The sequence below is a fragment of the Nelumbo lutea genome, chromosome 3, assembly GCF_056320005.1.
Source record: "Nelumbo lutea isolate HS-2025 chromosome 3, American lotus-T2T, whole genome shotgun sequence".
In the NCBI taxonomy this organism is placed as follows: domain Eukaryota; kingdom Viridiplantae; phylum Streptophyta; class Magnoliopsida; order Proteales; family Nelumbonaceae; genus Nelumbo; species Nelumbo lutea.
Window position 1 is genome coordinate 25,763,813 of NC_142686.1, and position 22,450 is coordinate 25,786,262.

At 37.8% G+C, this 22,450-nt stretch overlaps 2 protein-coding genes across 8 annotated transcripts in view; both read left to right on the plus strand.

Moving 5' to 3' along the window:
* LOC148863751 (DExH-box ATP-dependent RNA helicase DExH3-like) overlaps window positions 1–9,386 on the plus strand; it is a 46,158-nt gene extending 36,772 nt beyond the window's left edge. The window contains exons 16-20 of one of the 2 annotated variants that reach the window (XR_016109664.1): window positions 6,822–6,881; window positions 7,148–7,300; window positions 7,447–7,557; window positions 7,884–8,638; window positions 8,983–9,386. Coding sequence is in view for 1 of the 2 variants with exons in the window: in XM_088976788.1 (XP_088832914.1) it covers window positions 6,822–6,881; window positions 7,148–7,300; window positions 7,447–7,557; window positions 7,884–8,354 (795 nt within the window). In the remaining variant the exon portion in view is untranslated. Of the gene's footprint in view, window positions 1–6,821; window positions 6,882–7,147; window positions 7,301–7,446; window positions 7,558–7,883; window positions 8,889–8,982 lie in introns of those variants that run through there. The other variant, XM_088976788.1, reaches the window with a different exon arrangement.
* Window positions 9,387–15,408: 6,022 nt separating this feature from the next.
* Window positions 15,409–22,450, plus strand: part of LOC148863752 (uncharacterized) — a 34,273-nt gene continuing 27,231 nt past the window's right edge. Inside the window, exons 1-2 of one of the 6 annotated variants that reach the window (XM_088974209.1) lie at window positions 15,409–17,497; window positions 17,574–18,678. In XM_088974209.1, coding sequence (XP_088830335.1) covers window positions 15,686–17,497; window positions 17,574–17,645 — 1,884 coding nt within the window. In that variant the 5' untranslated portion in view covers window positions 15,409–15,685 and the 3' untranslated portion in view covers window positions 17,646–18,678. Of the gene's footprint in view, window positions 18,679–22,450 lie in introns of all 6 variants that reach the window. The other 5 variants (XM_088974211.1, XM_088974208.1, XM_088974210.1 and 2 more) reach the window with 5 other exon arrangements.

The following is a 22,450-nucleotide window of genomic DNA, read 5'->3' on the forward strand; positions in this document are numbered from 1 at the left end:
TGGTTGGAATATAAACTGACCAACTTTTACTTAATTGACTTTAAATATGGCTTAAATCTTAGTGTTTTCAACCCATTGTTGACCCCACCAGTGAGACCAATGTCTTGGTGACCCAGTCACAATCCCATTTCAGGTCAACATCTAACCTGCTATATTCAAAAAAAAAAAAATCACAGTCAATGATCAGTCAACTAGACAGTTGAACCATTAACCTGTCTAACCTATTCAATGGGTTACTTCTTTGCATTTTTTTAATTATTTTGTGAAAACTTCTTTAATGATGGCATGATGCCTTGGCTGGTTGATCCAGATGGTTTAGCTGCTGATTCATTGACCTAGAATGAAAAGCGGTTCAGCCTCTATATTGGGTTTTAAAACACTTATGTAGGGGTGGGGTGCTCACGGTTTGGTTAACTGAACGCCGGGCTATTTTTTGAAACTGAACTGGTACTACCAGTTTTTGCAATTCCCTGAACCAAAACCGAACCAGTACCACCAATTAACTGATTGATCGATTTCAGGTTTTGGTTGGTTCAGTTCTTTGGTTTTTCGGTTTCTTATATTATAACATATATTATAAATAAATATAAATGTATATAATATTATTTATAATATATTATATATTATAAATAAATAATTATAAATGTGATATATAATGCATATATTTATATATAATATATATAAATATATATATCGTAGTTTGGTTAACTGTCGGGGTTTTCTAGGTTAATGAAAAACTGAATCGGTCCTTCGGTTTTTTCAAAAATACAGAACTGAAACTGAATCGATCAGTTCGGTTAACTACATTTTTTTGGTTCAGTTTTCTTGGCTGGGTTTGATTTTTCGGTTTTCTATGAGTACCCCTACTTTTACAAAGTATGTGAGAAAATAGGTAAATATGATATGATTTAAAAGGCACACCTAGGTGCACATCCAAGGCACATTTTAATATATATGCCTCACCAGGTCCCAAGTGCACCACTTTCAAAAGGCGTGTGCCTTGTGCACCTTGCCCCTCTGCCCAAGTGTGCACCTTTTTTTATTTTTTGCACTTTTTAGTATTTTTTAAGCATGGTGGTTGGGCTGGGGGCTTTATCCCCAGACCCCAACCACAAGCCCCTTGAGGCAAGCTCAAACAGTTCATGTTAGGGTCTTAAATTCTTAATCTTTAATAAAATGATTTTATAATTTTAATTATCTTCTAAAAATACCTTCCCCTTATTTGCTAATGTTATTCATTCATTCATCCTAATAAAAGATAGTTTAAAAGATAATTAAAATTACAAAATCATTTTTTAGGGATTAAGAATTTAAGATCCTAACATGGACTTGTTTGGGCTTGCCTCAAGGGGCTTGGTATAAATGTGGCTTGTAGAATTAGGAATGAAAGATGGAACATCACATTAACCATGTGAAATAATGCAGTTGATAAAGAAATAAGAAAACTAAAAGTTTGACATGCTTGAATATGTTTTGTATGCTATTTTTTATATTTCTTAATTTATTTTCAATTTATAAATTTTTTGCTTTTTTATTTTTTTTAAATTACACCTTGCTTCAAAAAGGCATGCACCTCACCTTGCGCCTTGGGTGCAAAATGGCCTTTGCATTTTTTTTGCCCTTGCACTTTTGAAACACTAATTATTATAGATATTTGGATCCTAACAAGATCCATGGAAGAGAACCCATGTCCAACCATTTTTTTTAGTTAGTCATTTTATCAACCCAAACCAACAAAATATGGATATGGTATAGGTTTGAATCTTGGATTGACCTATTACATTCAATACCCCAGTTAAAATGCCCTATCTGTAATTTTTTTTTTTTTTATCAATAACACTTTCATTAACTCATAAAAAGAAGATTTACAATAGGAAGACAAACACGCTTATCTTCCAAGAGCAACAAAGAACCTCAAGAAAAGAAAAAAAGAAAGAAAACACACTATAGTTACAGCTTAGCCCAAAAAAGTGAATCCCTTTCTGCCCCTTGTTTAGCTAAACCGTCAACTGGGAAATTAGCCGATCTTTTAACCCAAAGTATCTTAACTTCCATCTCCTGCACCAGCCACTTGAATTTCCTCCTCCCATTATTGTACTTCCATAAGCCATTGTGATCTTTATTCAGCCACCCTATCACCACCTCTGAATCCCCTTCAATTAAGAGTTTCCTGATGTTCAACTCCTTAGCTTTCTGTACTCCTTCCATAACTGCAAAGATCTCAGCTCTAAGGGAGTCACCCACTCCAATTGGGCCTGAGAACATAGCAGAAATGACCTCATTTTCATCCCTAAAAAACCCCCAATCCCCGATTGTCCCAGATTTCCCCTGCTACACCCATCAAAGTTAGTTTCACGAATCCACTAGGTGGAGGGGTCCAAGCCACACTCATTACTGACTTAGTCTGTGTGCAATTTGCAATTTCACCCCACTTCCTCAACATGTCATCCACAGTGTAATCTGTGAAAAGCTCCAAAGATTTCAGCCATTGTACTGCCCTAATATGAATGATAGCCCTCAAATCTGCTGCTCCTCTCTGAGCTTCTGAGAATATCCTAGAGTTTCTTTCTTCTCAAAGTGTCCAACATACTGCAGCCCTTAGTCCTCTCCACATTGTCCTTCCCCTTTTTATCCACCACCTGAAAAGAGAAGGGGAAAAAAGGCCTTGCAAGTCTGATGGGGTATTCCAACTACATCCAAATAGGGACAGCTCATTCCCAAATTGACCTCGCAAAATGGCAATACACCAGTAGGTGAAAACCAGTCTCCTCATCCGCTTTACAAAGAACACACCACTGAGGTAACAAACAAGTATTGGGTCTCTTCTTTTGGAGTAGATCACCAGTGTTGATTCTTTATAGATAGGCTTTCCAACAAAAACTACCAACCCTGGGAGGTATTGCTCTGCACCAAATCTCATCAACAGGAAAAGGAAGGTAGGACTGGTGGACTGACTTAAGACTTTGAAGAAAGAAGCACATCCAAATTCTAGAATCCGCCCTAGTGGGGTCTAAGACAACGTTATCAAGAATTGCAATAAGGCTCAAAATATTGTCAAAGTTTGAGTCCCTCAAATCCCTTCTTAGACCCAAGTTCTGCCCAACCCCAAAAGTGGAAGAGGACAGGGTGGTAAAAGACGAGATTGGCTCATTTTTCAGATCAGAAAGAGCAAACAAAGAAGGAAACTGATCCTTTAGAGGGGCACCCCCCACCCAGGTTTGTTCCCAGAATTTTATGGAGTTACCGGAATTCAAATCATACCTAATATTAGGGGAGAAAACTAGTAGCAGGTCATGAATGGCTTTCCAAGGAGAATTGCTTGTGGTCCTAGCTCTGATTCCAGTGTCCCATCCATTATGCTCTAAACCATGAATACTTGCCACTATTCTAGCCCATAGCTTCTCCTTCTCCAAGGGGAATCTCTACAACCACTTTCCCAATAGAGTCATATTCCTTCTAATATTCCCAAGCCCCAAACCACCACATGTCTTACTCCTACAAACTATCTCCCAGCTCACTCTATGATCCCTCTTTTCCTCTCCCGGTTTCCATAGGAAATCGGGAGAGGAAAAAGATAGGTAAATTAGCAAGTGTGGCCTTAATAAGAGTAATTCTCCCACCAAGAGAGAGGTAGTTCTTTTTCCAAGACACCAGTCTTTTTTCAAACCTTTCCACCACAGGGTTCTAAAAGCTCTCTCTCATAGGATTATCACCTAAAGGCAACCCTAAGTAGTTCAAAGGCCACCCTGAGACTTCACACCCCAACACTTCAACACTCTCCCTGATCTCTCCCTCCTCCAAATTCATCCCCACAACACAGCTTTTCCCAAGGTTAACCTTCAAATTGGATATTTGCTCAAACAGTTGTATCACCGACTTTAAATTCCTGATAAAGCTCACATTACCGCCTTCACAAAACAGAATCGTGTCGTCAGCAAACTGCAAGTGAGTAAGGGGGGTTTCCACCCTCCCAACTCTCCAGCCTCTAATAAGCCTCCTAGAATCTGCTCTGTGAATCAGTTTCCTCAAAACCTCCGCAATTAGAATGAACAAGAACGGAGAAAGGGGGTCTCCTTGTCTTATAACCCTACTGGCTGGAAAGAAATCTACCACTGTCCCATTCACTAGCACTGAGTAATGATAATTCTAGACACAACCCATAATCCACTTACACCACCTATCCCCGAACCCAAATTTGGTCAAAACTTTCCTCAAAAATTCCCAGTCCACCAAGTCATAAGCCTTTTCCAAGTCCAACTTATAGACCACTCCCTTCTTCTTATCCCTCTTAAAGTTCTCCACACTCTCATTAGCAATTAAAATATGATCAGTAATTTGTCTTCCATTCACAAAAGCTCCTTGGTAGTGTGCAATGATATCTGGCAAAACCTTCTTCAACCTCAAAGACAACACTTTTGCAATGATCTTATACAAGCTATTAACCAAGCTAATTGGCCTAGAATCCTTCGGGTGGGAAGCATCTTTCTTTTTTGGAATTAAGGCTATAAATGTAGAGTTCACACCCGGATTGACAACTTCTCTCCTGAAAAACTCCTCAAACACCCGCAAAAGATTATCTTTCAAAATATCCCAACAGTCCTGATAAAAAGCCATTGTGAACCCATCCGGCCCTGGGACTTTTGTTCTATCCATAGAGAATATAGCCTCCTTGATCTCTTCTAAACTAAAGCTTCTCTCCAACCTTCTCCTATTCTCCACCCCTACATCTAGCCAATCCAATCCTTCTACCCACACCCTTGTACACACAGGCCTTCTTAGAATAGATTTGAAGTGCTCCACACAAGCCCCAGCAATCTCCTCTTGATGTACTAGCTCAACTCCATCTACTACCAGTTTGGAGATCAGGTTCTTCCTTTTCCTGCCATCTGCTAGAGAGTGGAAAAACCTAGTGTTTCTATCCCCCTCTTGCACCCATTTACACCGAGATTTTTTCCTCCAACTAACTTCCTCCTTGTGCAGGCAGTTCTCTAACTGTCTTCTTAAATCTCTCCTGAGCTCATTGTCTTCCTCTCCAAGTTCTCCCATTTCTTCTTTATAGTCAAGGCTTTCAATCTTATCCAACAAATCTCCCTTTCTTTTTTCTATCCTCCCAAACTTCATCAGATTCCACTCCTTGATTTTTGCTTTCAAAAATTGAAATTTCTTATGGAATTTCATCCCCTCCCATTCCACCAATGGGTTACACTCATACCACCACTCCCTCACTTTGTTAGTAAACCCTGGATGGAGTAACCACATATTTTCAAATCTAAAGGGGGTAAGACCTCCATGCCTTCTTTCCTCCTTACATAACACTATGGGCCAATGATCGGAGGTCACCCATGGAAGAGCTCTAGAAGCCAAGGTTCCCCAATGATCTTCCCAATTCAGAGAGAACAGGAATCTATCCAGTTTAGAGCAAATGGGTCTAGATTGGAGATTTGACCAAGTAAATGTCTTATGGGCTAGGGGGATCTCTTTAAGCTCAAAGTCATCCACAAAGATGTTAAACTTCCTCATGCTTTTTGTCACCCTCTGGTTAACCTTATTGGATTCCTCCGAGAATCTAAGTCCCCACCCATGCACCAAGGCCCATCCCACAACCCTCTAGCATCCGCCAGTTCCTCCCACAATTCCTTTCTCTTTCCGTAGTCATTCGGTTCGTAAACATTTGTGAGAACCCACGTAAAATCACCCTCATGCTGCTTAAACTTCACGGAAACCGAGTACTTTCCGATCAACTCCTCCAGGCCTTCAACCACATCCCTCTTCCACTATCTGTAATTAACGGAGTAGTACATCAAGATTCAAGAGATTGAGTAAAGATTTAAGGAGGTAGTGGGACTTGGTACTTCAAAATTAACAACATTTTGTAGGCACTCCATGTTTTACTTTCCAAGGTAAATGTGTCACTCAATGCTAATATCATTGTATTAATGTCATGGGTTTTTTGTTTTTTTTAAACACCAAAATTCCGACAAAATTTTAGAGGGTCTTGAAGCACAATGGTGAGGAGAAAGAGGAACTGATGACTTGAACCCAATCCTTTTCCATATTTTATTATGATCCAGAAGTCAATATCAGGTAAGCTTAAATAGTTTATAGAGAATATATATATATATAAAGACCTCTAGAGTTCAATTCTTCATTGATGGGTCATTTCCCATTTGTTGTAATGGAAGACTGCACCTTTCTAGACTGATACCCTGCTATAATCTGAAGAGACATGCAGATTGGGTTGCACGCACCTGAATCAGGAAGATGTGCAGCCTAGGCAATCCAGGGAAGCTAAAATTGGAGGGGTTGTAAGAAATAGCAAGAGCAATATTTGTCTCAGTTTTTCAGGCGCAATTTTGCTGGGCATCTCCCATAAAGTAGAAATCCTAGCTCTGGTTCAAGGTCTGAGTTAATCTCTTTGCAAGGATGGAAGGATATAGATGTGGAGGGGGGTTGTCAAACAATTTTGTTTGGATGCATGCTGTTGAGGATATTTCTTGGGTCTAAAGGCCTTTAGTTGGACAAACCCAAGCTTTGGGCAATCAATTGAACAGATTGTTCAAGTGGGTGTCATGGTCTGCTAATGCTATGGCTGACACTTTAGCTAAAGCAGGGGTTAATCAGGATTGTCTTTATTGGGGAAAGCCTGGGTCAGGTTTGGATGTGTGATTTTCTCTCTCTTTAAATTGTTGTAACTGTCTGTGCCTTTTTCTTTCGTGTAAACCTATTACTATCTGTTTGTTCCCTTTTACCATTTCCTGGTAGATAATCTAGTAGTTTGTTTTTCACTCTTCACTGAACAATGACATAAATTGATTTTACAGAACAAGGAGAAGTCAGTATCACTGAAGACAATGGAGGATGGTCAAGTCCTTTTATACTCTGTAAGTTTCTTGTTTTTTTAGCTGCTCTTGGGTTCTGTGTGGTTTTTTCTACATGCTATGTTGCATGGATGCTTCAAAAGAGATTCTGTGTCCATGCTGAGCACTTCAATTTTTAATGTAGGTACTATGTTGGACACCTTGTCCAGGCCATGTCCACCTAATATAGGCTACATATACCTCCATATGGAGTATGCAGATAGGATCCATATTATTGTCTTTGTTTTTCTTATTCAATTTGCTCTGTATATTTTCTTTGTCTTGCCCAGAACTCGGTCAATGCTCGGGAACTCAAAATTCCATACCCATGGCTAGTTTTCAATGAAAAAGTGAAGGTGAACTCAGTGTTCCTTCGAGATTCTACTGGTATATCTGATTCTGTGCTTCTCCTATTTGGAGGAGATATTTGCAGAGAGGGGCTTGTAAGTTTTTCATGCACCTTCTTTCTATGCTTAGTTGCTAAACATTCAAACTGCCTTCAGTTCCGATCCAGTTGGATGTTTCCATGCTCATTTGCTTTTTCCAGTCATGCAAAATTTGATCTGGATTACTCCCTTTCTCTTGACAGGATGGGCACCTAAAAATGTTGGGAGGATATCTAGAGTTCTTCATGAAACCTGCCTTGGCAGAAACTTACACCAATCTAAAGAGAGAGCTTGATGAACTAATCCAAAACAAAGTAGGTGACACATAGCATGAAAACTGGGTAACAAACATGTATTGAATTTGAACAACTATTTATTCTCCATGTTTTGTAGCCAAGCCCGACAATCGTTTTTCCTTGGATATTTTCCCATTATGTTCCTTTCTCTAAGATTGGCTTCCTCCTCGCTTTCTTTTAGTAGATTTTTATTTCCAATGTGTTGCAGATCCCAGATTTCTGTTTTCCTTGGATGTTTTTCCATGTCCCTTTCCCAAGATTAGCTTGCCCCCCTTTCTTTATTTCTGAAGATTTTAGATTTTCACTGCATGTATCTTGATCTTTATTTGAATCTTGATGGACAGATTTTGAATCCCAAGATGGACTTAAATGTCCACAGCAATCTCCTATCAGCAGTAAGGTTGCTGGTGTCAGAGGACCAATGTGAGGGTAGGTTTGTCTTTGGCCGTCAGGTCCTAAAACCATCAGAAACACTAGCAGCATCGATTCCGCCCTGCGTGTTTTCAAGAAGTGGTGGAAGTGGGCCTGGGGGTGATAATTCTAAGAGTCAATTGCAAACATTAGTCACCAGAGCAGGACATGAGGCACCCACTTACAAGACAAACCAAATGAAGAACAACCAGTTCCGAGCCGTTGTGGAATTCAATGGTATGCAATTCATGGGACAACCTTGCAACAACAAGAAGCAAGCAGAAAAAGATGCAGCAGCTGAGGCTTTGCAGTGGCTCACTGGCGGAGCTCAGACAGCTCCTGGAGATATAGATCATATGTCTATGTTGCTGAAGAAAAGCAAGAAGAAACATCAGAGAACTTGATATGTGGTACAGAGCTAGAACTGCACTGGAAAGACACGATGAGGTTATCAGAAATATTGCCATTAATTTCACCAGAGTTGCAGAATTGGTGGTTCAGTTATATGGTGGATTTGACTAGTGACCCAGCCACTTCGGATAAGACAACCTGCGATTTTTCAATGTGCACAGGTTCTGTGATAGTCAATCATGGCCCTTTCGGGGGCTTAATTCTTTATCAATGCGGTAAACATTGGCCATGGAATGTTCTTCACTGGTTAACGAGCCTGGAACGACTATACAGACAAGTAAGCATACAGAACCAGATTATAGATAAACAAAATTTAGCAGTTTGACCTAGAGATCACATTGGTCTGAATTTTTTGCTGCATCTTGTAGTTACTAATTCATTTTTTTCCTGCTTCTGGTTACTCCTTACGAGGAAAATACCTAATTCACTATTACTTGTGTATATTACCAATGTAGTTAGAATTTAAGTATTCCAAGACAAAAACATATTTACAATATTAATGTGAATTGTGGCGTTCTTTCCTTCCATGTCTTCCTTTTTAACTTTTTTTTTTATTGGAAGAATCTATTTACCAGAAAACTGGATCAGTCAAATATGTTAAATTCTAAATTGATCCTGCAGTATATGTGCTGTGTATATTCCGTATATGGATGGATCAAGTATCTGGCGTGAAGGATCTTTCTTTCCATTCCTGATTCAACTTCTGTACTGGATGGATGACAGAACAATCTCTGCTAGGCATTCAAGTGGGAATTTGTGAAAAACAGTCTATCTAGTCTGATAGTAAAGCTTGCCTATTATCCAACTTGTTGATTTTCATTATGATTTATTATCTATTTGCCTGCTACCTTGCAAATTATCCTGGACTGGGGGGTGGGGAGTGGATATTTTTCTCTTTTGGATGTATTTGTTATTGCGTAACGAATCTCGGGTGTACTTGTTGCAGAGAACAAAATCATTGCACTTGCATTGACTGTATCTGGTCATGGTTTTACATGTTAAATGTGCATGAATTTTCACAAAAATTTGTATTTGGATTTTGTACACTGGCAGAAAGTGATTCACTGAATGGAGTTTGGATCTGCTTCCAACAAGCCACTTCAATCAATGTGGGTCAGGTCCATAGCCTGTTGAATTGCTTTTTGGTGAGTCGATTAGACGCTCGATACTCAATTTTTGAGTATTGAACCTTTATTATTATTATTATTATTTTGGGAGAGGAGCTCTGAACAAGGCAGTGGGTAGAGCAGCCCCACAGATCAGGATCATGCACCCTGATTCTTTCAATGGACTCGGGAATGAGATCTGAGTTCATGTGATCCAGGCTAGACATGAAATCCGCAAGGCAATTGGCTTTCCGAAATCGACTGTCCCGTAGAGCGATGATATATCTTGGATGATTGAATCCACGGTCCAAGGGGGTTTTACTTTGACATTGATGCAATCTAAAACCTGTTTGGCATCACCCTCAATTAAGATATCATCACAATTCACGACTGACAGATTTGGCCAACTTCAGAGCATTCTTAATCGCAATAGTCTTAGCTGTAAGGACGGAGATTTGCCCAAGGATTGAGTGGTTATATGCAATAGTGCTGCCAGCCAGAAGAGGCAATTCCGTTCTCTAAAATAGAAGCATCAAAGTTGATTTTGACTTGACCAGAGTTGAGGGGATCCCCACCGAACATGATGACCACCCCTCGTACTAATCATCTGTATAACCTAACTTACAAAAATTTTTGGATTTTCTTTTATACAATACTTTCATCCTTTACACTCAAAACCCTACAAAACATGGATGCCCCCTACATCCAACATTATAAACCTGTTTACAGATTTCTTTGAAGAATTCCAATTGTAAACCTATTTTCTTGAGTTTGGAATTTCTCATAGTTTTGGGATCAAATGGAATGAAGATGAAGAAACGATCTCACGGGAGAGAGAGAGAGAGAGAGGGAGGGCTGAAAATGTTGATGCGAGGGGCAAGGAGAGTGAGCAAGTGAGGAGAAAATGTTGCAACTAGAACATATGTTATAACTTAGAAGAGGAACACATGTTATGGGCGGGATTTTAAAAAACTAGTTTGGTAACAAAAAATCTTTTTTTATTCCACTCACTATTTTTGCTACTATTTTCAAAACGTGACCAAGATTGTTAAATGACCAAACTTGGTCATTTTTTATGCAAAAAAGCCCTATTATGCATTCATTATTACATTAAATAATAATTATTTTCATTAATGATAAAAATTTGACTTATTAGAAGTAAGACCTTTTTTTTATCAAAGTTGTATTCAATCATTTGGATTAAATGGGTTGATCCATAATATAATGATTGTAAAAATGATAATCTCAATAAGCATATACCAGTACAAATAACAATTATAGAGAAATGTAAAAACTTCATAGAAAAAATTAAGTGCATCTCTAATATTATCTATTCATCATATTAAAACATGTGTAACAGATGAAAATTGTTATTATTAATGACTGAAATGACTAAAAATGCAAAAAATAAAAAGTAAAAAGACAATTAATGCTTACCAATGACTCATTGACTGAATCAAATAGGTCAATAATTCAACTAATCAGACCATCCTGTTGTTGACCAAGTCAAAAATTTTTTATTTGCAACAGTGGTTTGGATTTAAGCAAGCTAAAAAATCTGTATGTAAAATAATTCAACCAATATGATTGTTAAGTTCAATCACAAGTTGTAAATAATGATATAAAATATAAATAGGAAGATTGGAAGTTAGGCCTATATATTGAAAGGCAACAAATCCACCAATATACACGTTGCCTTTATTTGTCTTTCTTATATGGGTTTTGATAAGGGTGCTAAAACCGTCGTGTGCAAGGCACATGAAAATTTTACTAGGTATAATATATTATATATGATATAGACTCCTTTTTGCATTATTAATAAAATTTAATGGTGACACTCCTCCACTATGAATGTTTGGGGCCAAAAAACTATATGATATTTTGCGTTATATAATATAAAATATATTGTACATATTAAATATAATGTATTAATGGGCCTAATGCCTAGTTTGGCCTAAACCAGGCCCAAAGCTCATATTTCAGGTCTAGTACTCAGACCAAGCTTGAGGTATAGCTATAGTTGTAAAGTGGGCAGGGCCGCCCATGGGTCAGCACGACCCAACATGACACGGGCCATGACATGCCTGATTCAATCCCTCGTGAGGTTGGGGCTTGGGTTTTGAGGCCTATGCATCAACATGGCACAACACAAAGAAGTGAATCGTGCCAACACATCCCAAGGCCCAAGCATGGCACCGCCTAAATGGATATAGTCGTTGGGACCCCCCCTAAAATTGGAGTGCATCTTGATAAAGTGATAAATACTTGTGAAAAAGGCCAAAATATCCCTCCTAACAACTATACAATTAGCTTCAATTTTCAAGTTATTTTAGTCAATTGAATTATTTCCAACTCCTAAAGTATCCTTACCCTCTCTCATTCTCATCACATTAATTCTCATACTCTCATATATTGACATTATCCCTTATATTTTATTAGTCTCTTACTCCCTAGTCCCTAATTCTCAATTTTATTCAAGTTTCAACAATGAGAAGGCTTATTCAAGTGTCTCAAATTAACAATTTTGGAGGTTTAGAAGCTTCATCAATTGAAATCAAGTTGAGACATCATACCAGTGGATTAGTGAGTGGTAGTTAATTTTCATTCTTTTAGGGTTTTAATATTACAAATTTTTTAAAATGGTTGGTTCCTCTCAAAATCCCTTTCCTTGTAACTTGGATGATGTCTAATCACAGTACGGTACCACTGATATGGGTGTCAGTGGTATTGTTGTTGATGAAGCCACTCCTACTATTAGTGTAGGTGGCAAGAGAAAGACCATTCAAGTTTAGACTAATGTTTAATAAAGAAATGTTGAGGGAAAGGAGAAAAAAAATAATTTGCATAAAATGTAGAAGTGATTTTAGTTACAGTAGCAAAGGTGTCACTAACCATTTGGCTAGACTCATGACCAATCATTTAAAAAAAATAATAATGAGAATCAAATACAATTTGAGTGTGAGTTTTTTTCTTTTTTGGTAATTTTTAATATTCACAAGAAAAAATGAGGTAAGAACCAGCAAAACATATTATATAGGTTGAACAATACTTTTTATTAGTTTAAGACCCTAGGCTTGAAAATTTTTACAACATGTAAATCCCTTTAAAAAAGTTTCTAAAAATACCATTAGAGAGATGTGTTGTTGTTTTATTTATTTTTTTTTGCTCATATAAGCAAAATTTAATTTCTACTTTGTCAAATCTTAATTCTAAAATTACACATACACTTGATTTTTGGACTTTCAAATATAATATGAGTTATATTTGTGCCATGGTGCATTTTATTTATGAACCATGACTTTTACAAAAAAAGAAGTTTAAGTTTTACAAGACTTGAATGGGCACATACTAACTTGACAATTGTTGAATATTTTAAATACTTTACATACTAATGGTGTTCAAAATTAAGTTATTTCTATTAATTTTTATAATGATTCAACTATAAATATTTTATAATGTTAATTAAAACCATTTTCAAATGAAAAATTATTTCATATTAGATGTGTATGTCACATTTTAAATTTATACGTACGAGAAGCTTTAAATATTATTTCACCCCATATTTCTAAAATAAAAAATTGTCTTGTGTATATTAGATGTTCAACATAGGTGAAATTCCACATATACTATGTTATATAGTTGTATTTCATATAAAGACATTGTTACTCATTTTTATAATGAGAAAATGCCCAATGATTTTATAATTGTTGAAGATTGGGAAGTTACAACTTATATAAAAGATTTTTTTTACAACATTTTTATGATGCACCTAATTTATTTTCATGTGTTTATTACTTAATATCTTGTGTTTTAGTTGACCAATTGTATATAACTAGTGAATATTTTATGTAGAAATGATTTAAAATTAAAAAAATGTTATTAATGCAATAGTTAAATTTAAAAAATATTTTACCTTCATATTGCTTAGCTCAAATATTAGATCCAAGCTTAAGATTAAAAGAGATGGTGTATATGTTTTACTTGAATCTTATTATGAAAATATGGGAATTGACATTGAAGCAAAAAATGAAATTAAAAACTTATTATTTGAAATGTACAATATATATTAATTACAAACATTAGAAAATAGAAGAACTTGTCTAGGCTTCACTACTAAAATCACTAGCATTGATAGTGGAATTGGGGCGAGCTTTCGGTCTATTCGGTTAAAACCAAAATTTAAAAAACCGAGTTAAAAAATAAAAACCAAACTGAAATTTAATTATAGAAAAACCAAAATAACCGAAACCAAAATGTTCAGTTCAGTTTTCTGTTAAATCCAAATTTTAATAATATATACTTTATCATATATTATAACATATAATACATATTATATATTATAAAATATATATTATGAAATCAAATTTCATTTTATTATATATTAAATATATTATATATTATATATTATATATTACATATTATATATAATAATAGAAAGTTCGGTTAATTGAATTTCTAATTCTAAAAAATGAAACTGAAAACTGAATTAACCAAACTTATTTAACTAAAAACCGAAAAAACCAAAACCAAAATTTTTAGTTTGGTTTTTTGGTTTTAACTGAATAGTGCTCACCCCTAAGTGGAATAGACAAACTTTGGTCATTAATAAATAAAAGGCAATAATTAGTTACCACTTCATTAGCAAGTTCATCTACTGAATTTTATTTTTATTTATAAGCTAATTTAACATATTTTCTCACATCTAGGGATTTATTTACTTTTGATATTTTAACCTATGGAAATAACACAGAAAAAAATTATCTAGTGCTTGCTGTCATGATAGATGAACTACTAACCCCCTTGTGTGTCTATAGTTCTTTTGGAGTCTTGTTTTAGTTCAAATACTAGGGTATTAAGAGAAGTTGCATAAATGATGAAAGTCGAAGGATATGTATATGCTTGAAGGATTAGGTAGGTGTAGATGATAGATTGCAAGACTTAGGAGGGCATGGCACTTTTAACTGACGGTTCACTAGATAATGCAGATAAAAATCAAAGAGATAGAGGAAGTGAAATTTAGAGAAAATATTGAAATCAATATTTTTTGAATATTCAATAATTGTACAACATTTTAAATCTTATTTGTAAATTTTGTTTTTCAATTTTAGTTAAAAGTTATTTGTGATTTTTTTTTCAATATCATTGTAAATTTTTTATTTTCAATTGTATTATGTTATTTTATCCCAATTCCACTGTGATTTTTTTTTTCAATTTAATTCCATTAATTCATATATGATCAATTGTATACATTAAATTCAAATGAAATATATATTTTTTAATTTTCTTTTCAACTTTTTGTTTATACCATAAGTGTTTTTTGTTATTTATTCAGCAAAAAAAATAGAAAAAAGTAAACAAAAAAGGAGCAAGCCATAGCTTGGTGGGATGTAGGCTGTGCTAAGATTCCCTTTTGAGGGATTTTGGGCCAAGCAATCATGACCCGCCAAGGCCCGCATGCTGGCAAGCACCTCTAGGTATAGCTAGGGATGATCATGGGTTGGGTTGGGTTGGACCTGAGTATGGGGGTTTTAATTTAACTTTATAATCAAAATTACAAAAAAAAGAAACTTAAAAAATTGCAAAAAGTATTTGAAAGTTTGTTTTGATTGGTCAAAGCTGTTTGTAGTGTCTTGTTTTTTTGGCAACATAGATTTTTCCTTATTCTATATATATTGACAGGTTATACATCCCATATACATTTAGTAAACCATAAATACATATTTCACTTGCCATTTATATTTAGTATGCATGTATATGCACAGAATTGCCAAACTGCGCCTAGGGCTTGCTTGGCCCGGGCATGGCCTGCATCTTGTGTGGGTTTGGGCTAACCCGATATCACCGGTGAACCTAACCCGATACATGATCACCCTTAGTTGAGGGATTAGAGAGGGAAATAGAAGCTGCATTTGGCCATAACTCTTTTAACATGAGGTCCGAATCTAGCAGGAGCAAGTAGCAACAACTATTCTAAACGAGCACGACACAAAACTTAAACGGTTAAACCAGATGCTGAGAACATCTCCCTCACTGGTCATAACTCAAAACCCTCCCAGTCCCAACCCCAACTTCTCAAAATTCCTCAACCCTTCATTGTATTTTCTTGGTACTCCTCTTCCATCTCGTCGTCAACCTCACTATCCTTGCAGACTCCTCCCCTCCCAGTCCCAGAAGAAAAGGTACCAAAGATTTGCATATTTGGACTTCCTTCCATTTCAATGATCTTTCCAGATCAGCTTCTGTTTCGTCCTCACCTGATCGATAGCCTATCATCCTCTTCCTCCTGCACATCAGAACCTACTTTGCTAGTAATGACCCTCTGCTTTAGAGCTTCAAAAGCTCTTGCCGCTAGGCAAAACGCTAGCTTTCTCAAGGTACGCCTCCTCTTCTCCCTTTCTTTTCATTCTTCTTCTTCTTCTTCCCATCACCCTCCCTCCAGCAACAAAACTTTCACAGAGACCCACTTTCAAGAGCTAATATACAAGACCATCGACAATAATCCATGGGCTTTTACGCACAATTTTTGGGTCTCTGATCAATTCGAACCTGTGATTGTCGACCCAGACTTGTTCCTGCGAGTCTTGAAGTCTATTCGAAGGAGACCCAGAATCGTATTACGGTTCTTTCTGTGGGCGGAGAAGCAGCCTGGTTTCATACGTACTGAGGTTGCATTTTGCTCGGTTTTGGAAATACTGGCAGAAAACAATCTTATGCGCTCAGCTCATTTGGTGATGGAGAGGGTTATCAGTGTTAAATTGCATGGAATTGTGGATATGTTGGTTGGTGGATATGTGAGCTCGGAGGCTTCGGTTAAGCTCCTTGATCTTTTACTTTGGATTTACACGAAAGGATCAATGGTTGACCTATGTTTATTAACTTTTGATAAGATGGTGCGACATGGGTTCTCCCCGGATGTGAGCAACTGTAACAGAATCCTCAGGATCCTACGAGATAATGACCTTGTGAGCAAAGCGAGAGAGTTTTACAGGGCAATGAGCGACTACGGGATCCAGCCAACTATTGTTACTTATAATACCTTGCTAGACTCTTTCTGTAAAGAGGGGGAAGTGCAAGAAGCGCTTGACCTTCTATCGGAGATGCAGGAGAGAGGATGTGCCCCCAACGATGTCACTTACAATGTGTTGATCAATGGACTGTCAAAGAAAGGAGAGTTAGACCAGGCCAAGGGGTTGATTGAAGAGATGCTGAGTTCCGGACTGAAGGTCTCAGCCTTCACATACAACCCTTTAATTTGTGGTTACTATGAGAAAGGCAAATTTTTTGAGGCTTTGGGCCTTGAGAATGAAATGGTATATAGGGGTGTTTCCCCTACAGTTGCGACCTACAACACAATTATTGATGGGCTCTGCAAGTGGGGAAGAATAGTTGAAGCTAGGAATCGATTCTCTGAGATGTTGAAGAAGAATTTGGTGCCAGATATAATTACCTACAATGCTTTAATTTATGCATATTGCCGGGTAGGAAACTTAGCTGAAGCTTTCCAATTGTTTGATGACCTAAGAAATAGGAATCTAGTTCCTACTGTTGTTACATATAATACCTTGATTGATGGTCTATGCAGATTGGGGGACTTGAAACATTCTCAGCAGCTCAAGGACGAGATGATCAATCAATCAGTTTTTCCTGATGTCTTTACTTATACTATTCTTGTAAATGGCTCCCACAAGATTGGAAATCTACTATTAGCTAAGGAGTTCTTCAATAAAATGCTGGATGAAGGAATCCAACCAGACTCATATGCATACACAACTCGGATAGTGGGTGAACTGAAGCTTGGTGACACATCTAGGGCATTTAGTCTGCAAGAGGAAATGCTAATGAAGGGATTCCCACCAAATATTATAATTTACAATGTTTTGGTAGATGGGAGTTGCAAATTGGGAAATTTAGAAGAAGCATATGGGTTGTTGCAGAAGATGGTTCAAGATGGGCTAGTGCCAGATCATGTGACATATACTTGCATCATTCATGCTTACTCAGAAAGTGGATATCTCAGGGAAGCCAGAAAGGTATTTTCTGATATGATAAGTCGAGGGTTATCTCCTTCTGTTGTGACCTATACAGTCTTGATTCATGCTTATGCAGGTAAAGGGAGGTTGGATTTGGCATTTAAGTTCTTCAGAGAGATGCAGGAGAAAGGTGTTTTGTCGAATGTGATCACCTACAATGCTCTAATAAATGGCCTGTGCAAAGTGGGACAAATAGAAGAGGCTTACAGGTTATTTGTTCAGATGGAAGAGAAAAGTCTGTTCCCAAATAAATATACCTATACTTTATTGATAAATGAAAATTGCAACCTGGGTAATTGGCGTGAGGCTTTTTTATTGTACAGCCAAATGCTGGAAAGAGGAATTGAGCCTGATTCTTGCACACATAGTGCACTATTGAAGAACCTTAGCAGAGACTGTAAGCACAATGCAGTTCATTACCTTGAGGATATAATTCTAGGCAGTTAAGAGGATGCAAAGGCACACACTTAATGATCCTGATCCTGCAGTTGCATGTCATACAGGAATTCTCAGATGATTGATGATGAGGAGCAACCTCTCTTTATATTGCTCCAATGGTCCAACCATGAAAATGCTCCTGTTATCACAAGATATATTGTTTTAAGAGTTCCTCATGAGGATTTCATTGAAGGCAACGAGGCTCATGACCTGCCTGCACTGCACCAGGAATGGGACTGGCTAGTTGTACTGATCATGGAGCTCCAGATTGTATTGTTTCTTATACATTGTCTGATTTCTTGGGACAAATAATCCACTTACATAGAATCATTTGAAGGCATGAAATCATGTTAGATCCTTTTCTTGATGAAATCCAGGTAGACTGATAAACAGTACTTGGCCAGCTAATCTTTTATGTATTTGAGCGACCAAATTCTATTTGAAGAATAAACTAACAGGTGTAGGGGGATATGAATTTGTAATTGCATCACGATATCTTGACATGCACCTTTTATTTAAGGCAACATTAATATATTTTGAGGAGATTACAAGCAGATAATGACTTAATGAGTCATGGCAAGGGGATGAATAAATTAAGGTATAACTTAAAGAAATGCCAAGTAGATGACAAGCATGTAATGAGTAGGTGACAAGGGTTGAGGCGTTGAGGTGATAAGTAGCTAACAAAAATGACGAGGCAACAAGCAGCTGACCAAAGTGGAGGCAACAAGCAACAGATAAAAGTTACTTGCTTATTAAGATCTCAGTTGAAATCTGTGTATTGTATTATATTCTGAGGACAAAGAAATTTGGATATTCTCTTGGTTTAATGAATATGGTTAGTGATAACCGAATTCTAGAGTGATTCTAGGTCCCATATTTATTCTTTTTTTTTTTCTTTTTATCATCTCTCTCTCTTTGAAACTATAAGGTAAAGTATTTCGGGCCCGTTTGGCAAGTCTTTTTGGGAAGATCTTCTGGTAGCTCTGACAGTCAAAAGACGCATTGATCTTTTGCATGAAGATCTGAGCAGCCCAAAGCTCGTTTGGAGGATACATGTCTTTCCGCGCGAGAATAAAACGCAAAAGACGCGAAAAGCTTCATTTGGAGCTTCCCGAAATCAGCCCAAAATGGGTTTCTCGTGTCTTTTTGGCATTCCGGCTTTTAGCGGCTAGATCTTCCATGAACCAAACGGGATAAGACCAAAAATCGGTCTGCCTGGCTTGTAAACAGCCGAAAGACGCACCAAATGGGCCCTTCATTAAAGTAAAAAAGCCAACAACTAAGAAGCCCCTGTACAATGAGATATGAACAGAGGATGTACAATTCAGCCCATTACAGCCAGAAATCCCAAAAAGTCAAAAAAAAAAACACTATCTACTCCTTACGAAAAGAAAATCAAACTCAAAAAAGGAGCTAGAATGTCTGCTTCTAAACAAAGGTGAATTGCCAACAATGAGTGAACCATCCCCAGTTTTTTGAAGCATGCATTCCTTAAAAAATTCTGTTCTTTCTTTCACTCCACATAGTCCATAGTACAGCTGCAGGAAGGATGCTCCTGCCACCTTTCCAGCCCTGCTTAGACCTCCTAGACACCAAGCCTCTATGAATCCCTTCAAATCAACTGGGAAACATAGTTTAACTTAAAAAAAATGCAACACTCTTAACCACACCCAGTGAGTAAAGTCACAATGAATCAGCAAATGGCTGGATGACTCCACATTTCCATTGCATAGAGGGCAAGCCATATCCACCACCTCTAAACCTCTTTTAGCTAAATTCTCTTTGGTTAGAATCTTATCTAGCACTGCTGAGTATACAAAGAAGGCCAGCTTAGAAGGTACAGCTCTAATCCATATCCTGTCACTTGGAAAAGAGGTGACTTCTTCCCTTGATGCAACATCGAAAAAAGATTTCACATAGAAAACGCCCGATTTCTCAAAACTCCAACTTCTTTTGTCCTCCCCCAATAGTTTAAATTTCTCCTGAATTGAGGGTTCCAAATGCAATGTCCATTCTGTCTTTCCAAGCAATCAGCTACTGTTGCATTCTTGTTTGTGGCAATTTCGAACAGTTCAGGGAATAACAAAGTCAGTGAAGGGTCCTCTTCACACCAGTGATCCTTCCAAAAGAGAACCCTTCTGCCTTTTCTCACTTTGTATTTTATATTTTATCCATCTCCCTCTCTCTCTAACACTGATCTATACCACTTCAAAGAAGATATTTTGTGCCTTGGAAAAAAGTGGATTGATCTGCACACGGACTAGTAATTCATTGATAGGGAAGTAGATTTTCAAGCTTGGGTCTTAAACCTTACTTTCTCCAAGTTTTCTAGATTTCTACCTTGGGTCTTAAACCAGCTAAACTTTTCTAGGATTCCCCAGCTGTTATCAATGCTATTAGTTTTACACCATGGATGCTGTTACTCATGTCATAAACACGGTGTTTCCTACTAATTGCACTTGTTTCTCTGTATAGTAGTCTGATTTAGAAATTAGAACTTCAATATTCTTACAAATTTGCTATATGCATGTGTAATGTTAGTACACATTTGTTGTGCTACTTGTTTTTAGTTCTCTGTGTTCTTACTTTACCCAGTAAATTTGTACAGTTTTTCTAGGTAATTGTAGAGATGGGCCGAATGGCCCATAGACTGTCATTTCATGTTATGTTTCTCTTTGTTATGGGCCTTATTCTGGACCCGTACTTTGTAATGTTTTGTTTTTTGTATTTTTCTGCCCACTCAAGGGCCTCTCTATAATTTATCAAAGATTAACACCTTAATAAAATGTTTAGAGTGTTAGAGTGAGGTTAAGTTTGAAACTCTCACTCTCTAACACTTATTGTCGCCAGCTCTCTCTCTCTTCTCTTCCTCTCTTGTTTGTTTAGTTTCTGTTTTGCATCTAATCTCAAACAGTTCCATACCTCAAGTGAACTGTTTTCAACTTGGTATCAGAGCGGGTCATTGATTGCTTGGCATGTCCCTCATGTGCTTCTAGTTCAGCCAACTGCATGAGGAGGTTAACTGGGCAGTCTCCATTGAGTTAGGCATGGGAGAGGAGAGGAAGTTCAAGCTGGCGGGGAAATGGAGACTGGATTTGTCCATTGAAGCAAAATCTTTCCTCTTTGAGCAGGGAAGGACAAAGGGGAAGGCTCTATTGAAAATCAGAGAAGGGAGCAGGGCGTCGATTCTTCTAACAGAGGAGGCCTGTGTGTGGCTGAAAGGCTTTGTAGATGGAGCTATAAATTCCTTTCGAGAAGAAGGTTGGAGAAACTCGTCGACTTGTGAGAACAAGAGGTTCGAAGCTGTGCTAAAAAGGAATGGAAAAGGGTGGTTCATTATGGTCACCGAACTCTTTGGTTTTAACAAAAAGCAAGTGATGTCTATTCCAGAAGGTCTGAAGCGAAGAGGGTGGGCTTCTTTCGCTTCTAATCTTCAGGCTTTTCTCTTGGAGGTCGAAGGTAGAGTAGAAGAAGCCCCTGGCTCGAAGGTTTGTTCTGTGCTCCACCCAAAGCTTCACCCTGAAGTTTTGGTGTCCAGCTCGTCTGTCATCCGACGAGTAGTAGTGGAAGAAGGGAGAGGGAGCTGGGAGAAGAGGGTGGTTTTAGTGGCAGAAAGGGTGATAGAAGATTGGACAAAAGTTTTAGAAGTTTTAACAGAGAGGTTGGGATCAGAGGAAGATGTTTTGTTGCTACCTTTTGCTAAAAAGAAAGCCCTACTAGATATTGGAAGTAAGACTTTGTTCTTCAGTTCTTTCCTTGTAGAAGGAAGCCTGATTAAGGTTCAAAATTGGGCTCCAGATTGCAACAAAGTTGAACCCAGAGCCGGCAGCTTTTGGATTAAACTTCTTGGTCTTCCCTTCAACCTTTGGAATGACCTTATTCTGGGGAAAATTGCTAGAGCAATGGGTGGAGTTCTGTTGGAGGCTAACTTAAGCAACTTGAGAGTGGTGGAACTTAAGGTTGCTGGGATCAATCCGGAGAACTTGCCGCAGATCTTCGAAGTCTTCTCAGAAGAAGCTTGACACAAGGTCTGGCTAGTTTCAGAGGTTGAAGCTTTGCTTTGGGGAAGACGACCAGAGGTTGAAGAATCTGACAAGCTCGCAGAGGGTGTACACATGGCCTTCAGGGGCTGGTGGGTAAGTCTGTTAAGTGTGGGCGTTTTACAGAGGAAGGGGAACAGTGGCAGGGGTGTTCCAAGACTCGAAGCCTTCCTATTTTGGCTTCTTTTTCAAATTTTTTTGAAGAAAGGTTGTGTAAAGAGGGTGGCCCGCCCTATGCTGACGTGGCTAAGTTGGGAAAGAGCGGTTCGCGCGCTAAGTCTCTCTTCGAATCGGCTCTAAGAATGGTCGAGCCAGTCGGGCCAGTGGGTGAACTTCCTTGGGGATTTAAAAGCCCACGTGACAACTTAAGTCATCACGTGGGGTGGGGCAGGCATGGGACGATGATAGATGACCTCTTTCATCTATCATCGTCTAATCTTGCCCTCTCGACTGTGGAGGGGCGAAATCTGCG